The 3,963-nt window shown below is 51.0% G+C and overlaps 1 protein-coding gene across 1 annotated transcript in view; it reads left to right on the top strand.

Moving 5' to 3' along the window:
* Positions 1 to 1,182: 1,182 nt before the first annotated feature.
* FGFR1OP (FGFR1 oncogene partner) overlaps positions 1,183 to 3,963 on the top strand; it is a 21,849-nt gene continuing 19,068 nt past the window's right edge. Inside the window, exons 1-3 of the mRNA XM_015558379.1 lie at positions 1,183 to 1,290; positions 2,915 to 2,969; positions 3,401 to 3,489. Of these exons, the coding sequence (XP_015413865.1) occupies positions 1,183 to 1,290; positions 2,915 to 2,969; positions 3,401 to 3,489 (252 nt within the window). The remainder of the gene's footprint in view (positions 1,291 to 2,914; positions 2,970 to 3,400; positions 3,490 to 3,963) is intronic.

Below are 3,963 nucleotides of genomic sequence, written 5' to 3'. Positions count from 1 at the left end.
TTTCATGCCTGCTCCTGCTCTGCTGGTGGGCACGTGGGCCGTGTCCAGGTCTCAGCCATTGTAGCCTGTGCTGCTGTGAGCACAGGGCGCACACGTTCTTCCTGAGTGGTGCTTCCGGTCTCTTGGGATAGATTCCTAGAAGTGGGATCCCTGGGTCAGATGGAAGTTCTGCATTTGATTGTTTGAGGGAACTCCATACCGTTCCCCACAGTGGCTGCCCGGTCTGCATTCCCACCAGCCGTGCACGAGGGCTCCTTTTCTCCGCATCCTCACCAGCACTTGTCCTTTGTGGATTTGTTGATGGCGGCCATTCCGACAGGTGTGAGATGGTACTGCATTGTCGTTTTAATGTGCATCTCTCTGAGCATCAGTGACTTTGAGCATGTTTTCATGTCTCTTGGCCACCTGTGTGTCCTGGAGAAGTGTCCATTCAGGTCCTCTGTCCACGTTTGGATGGGATGTTTGCCTTCCTTTTGTTGAGTTGTCTGAGTCCCTATGTATTTTGGAGATGAACCCTTATCTGACGTATCGTTGCCACATCTGTTTCCCGTGCAGCTTCCACCTGAGTCCTGACTGACACCTTGTGTCTCTGGGAACACGGGGGCGTGCGGTCCTCTTGGTGTGTCCTCCCTGAGACAGGCTCCCCTGTGCCCATGCACCTGTGCCTGCCTCCTCCGCCAGTGGGGAGGCTCTGCCGCTGCACAACGGCCTGCCCTGGGCTTGCTTTGCGGCCTTCTCCGCTCTCCTCGCTGCTGGCTCGCCTCTGGAGCAGGACCCGCTCTCCTTGCCCTCTGACAGGTTATGAATGAATGTGTGTCTGACACTTGTTCTCCTGCTCCAGGTCCCTGTAACCCATGGGCACCTGTGAGTCCATCCCTCCTGCATCGAGGCCATGTCTTTGCTGCGGGCAAGAAGAGTCCTCATTCAGTTTTTCTTGGCTCTGACCTATCAGCGTGACTGTGGCACTGGACGTTAATTCCTCTTTCCTTCCCGAAACTCTTTGACTTTTGGGAATGTTTCTGTTCTGTTTTCTCTTGATCGCTCCTTGGGTCCTCGGCGTTCACTCACGGAACCTCAGGGCGGTGTCCCAGAGCTGTCATCTGTGCCTCTGCCTGAACCCTGACCACACCAGCAGCTGTGGCCCGGCTCTCCCGTCTGTGTCGCCCTCCTGAGCTTCAGACCATGTGTCCCTCTGCCCGCTCGCCCGGCCTTCCTTGCAAGGCTGTTCCTCCGCCAGAAATCTGCGAGGCCCTGCTCTTCCTCCCACCGGGCCGCCTGGCTCTCAGTTCTGTGCGGAGGCTGAGGAGGGCTCGGCCGCCCGCTCGGCTTAGTTCCTCTCCAGGGTGCTTTGCCCGCCCTGCCCCTCTGCTGTCCCTCGTCTTCCTGCAGCCCTTTCTCTGCGTTGCTCCCAGTGGCTGTTTGTAGGACATGTTCGATCTTGCGCTTTTTCAGTTGATCTTAAAATCTCCTACACTAGCCCACTTGCGTGCCTTTGTGATCTTCACCCTCCTTGAGTTTTTGAGTATTCTTAAAACTTGATTGAGGTATAGCCCTGGCTGGTTTGGCTCAGTGGATGGATCGTCGGCCTGTGGACTGGAGTCCCAGGTTCAGTTCTGGTCAAGGCACATGCCCGGGTTGCGGGCTCCATCCTCAGTAGGGGTTGTGCAAGAGGCAGCCAGTCGATGATTCTCTCTTATCGTTGATGTTTCTATCTCTCCCTCTCCCTTTTTCTCTGGGAAAAAAAATGATAATGACCATACCCATGACTTTCAAAAGTTTCCTCAAGCACCCGGCCAGCTGGCTAGTTGGTTGGAGTGTAGTCCCCACACCGGAAAGTTGCCGGTTCAGTTCCCAGTCAGGGAGTGTACCGGATGCAGCTTACCGATGTTGCTGTCTCACATTCATATTTCTCTCTCTCTCTCCCTCTCGAAAGTCAATAAAAACGTGCTTGGTGAGGGTTAAAGATAAAAAGGCTTCTCAAGCTCCTGCACACCCCCTTGGGGTCCCCCACCGCACCTCCAGCCTGGGCCACCAGGGCTCCGACAGCGAGGCCATGGACTCGCCCAGCACAGACTCTGCTCGCTTTGTGTCTGGCTGCGTTCTCTCGGCATAAAGACTCGTTCACGGGGCCGCTGGTTTCCCTGTCGTGTGGGCTGTATGGGCGTCTGCTCAGTCACTCACCTGTCGGTGACGTTGGGTTGTTGCCAGCTTTCAGCTCAAAACCAAGCTGCGGGGAGGCGTGTGCGTGCGTGTTGCTGGGACCTGCCCTGTCCTTGCTCTTGAGGAGATCCCTCGGCGGGGTCACATGGAGGCCTCTTCATCTTTGTAAAACGTGCCCGACAGGGCTCCCTAGAGGGTCGCACCATATGCCTGTAACTGCGCTCTGGCGCATTAGCTCTGATGTGCTAGAAGTGTTTTTTTATTTACTCAAATAAACATCTAACGATAAAAATCAGTTGGCCTGCACAATACATAAAGTCATGTGACCTGCTACAGGTGGACTGCAAATGGCAAGTGTGTCATTAAAGTCCTGTTCACAGTGTGCTGTAAATGGTTGATGGCTAAGATGATAGTATCAAAATTCATACAGTTGAAATATTAGTTGTTTTTATAAGTGTTATTTCACATGAATATTTGAAGATCTGGCTTCTAAAGTACTTGAGTCAGCAATTAGTAAAACTTTAAAAATGACGATAAGTCTTCATATATGGCTTTGTTTTACTAACTTTGAGATATTTCTCAATAGCACAAAGCAGTTCTTTTAGTGACCAACAGTCAAGGAACGGGATTAACCGTAATTGTATGGGTGACAATGTTTTACTTACATCTTTGCTAAAAAGTTATACTTTAATCCACATTTTGTAGTTGTTGTCATCATAAACACGACGCTTATAGTATTTTGTTTTTTTAACAGAACAAAACTCCTTTAGTCAACGAGAGCCTGAAAAAGTTTTTAAATACGAAAGATGGTAAGAGGTTCAGCTCTTCTTGTTTATTTTGTCTGTAAATTTTCAAATCGTGACTCTATTTGGGAGAAATCAGGGATTTCAGATCACTTTTTGGTGTCTGTGATCCTCATAGGTCCTTATTTCTTAAAAGGAGATTTTATTGGACTGCTGTTAGTTGCTCTACTTACCATTGGTCCGGGGATGGAACCAGCTTTACTGTAAGAGGCAGAGCTGTCCCGTGAAGTGTCACAGTGTCTCCCTGATGGTTGCTGCCAGACCTAGGGTCCCAGTGAGGCCCTGAGGAGACCGGTTTCCATCACTCAGTTGTACGCGGCAAAGACCAGCCCTTGCGTAAACCATGTAGAAGCTTCCCTCCCCTTAGTGCACCTGTCCTGTCTCAGTGTCAGGGGCTCCGGCGTGAGGGCTCGCTCACCGCCTCTCTTGCCTCGCAGGCCGGCTGGTGGCTAGTCTGGTGGCAGAGTTTCTCCAGTTCTTTCATCTGGATTTCACCTTGGCCGTTTTCCAGCCTGAAGCCAGCACAGTAAGAATGATTTTCACCGCACTTTGAAGCCTTTGACACGATGAGCTCATGAACAGCTGAAAGTCAACACTGGACAGCTGTTGTGTCTTGCATGAGGATGTTGTTGTAGCTCCTGGTTTTCTTACGCGCCATCCGTCCTCGAGCTGGCAGCGGGTCCTAGGGCCCCTGCTGTACTTCCCTGGGAGGGAGTGTTGTGGTAAAGGCGACTTGCTCTGTTAGACTGTAGCTGTTAATGTGGAGACTGGTGCGCGAAATAAACAAGTAAATATCCTGACTCTTGCATTTTCTATATGCAGAATTCCAAATAGAAACTTGCTCATGTGGTGGCATTGTATTTTATGTCACACACGTGAGCAACTGTGCTTCCTGTGGAAAAAAGTATCATTAAACGGTGTGGGTGTTTGAGGTCTCTGTTCTGTTCAGTGAGTGCATATTTGGGAGCGAGCTCAGTGTGGGGAATGTGGCTCCATGGCC

Source organism: Myotis davidii, unplaced genomic scaffold, assembly GCF_000327345.1.
Source record: "Myotis davidii unplaced genomic scaffold, ASM32734v1 scaffold592, whole genome shotgun sequence".
NCBI lineage: Eukaryota > Metazoa > Chordata > Mammalia > Chiroptera > Vespertilionidae > Myotis > Myotis davidii.
Note: the sequence above shows the minus strand (reverse complement) of the source record. Positions and strands in the feature narration are given on the sequence as shown.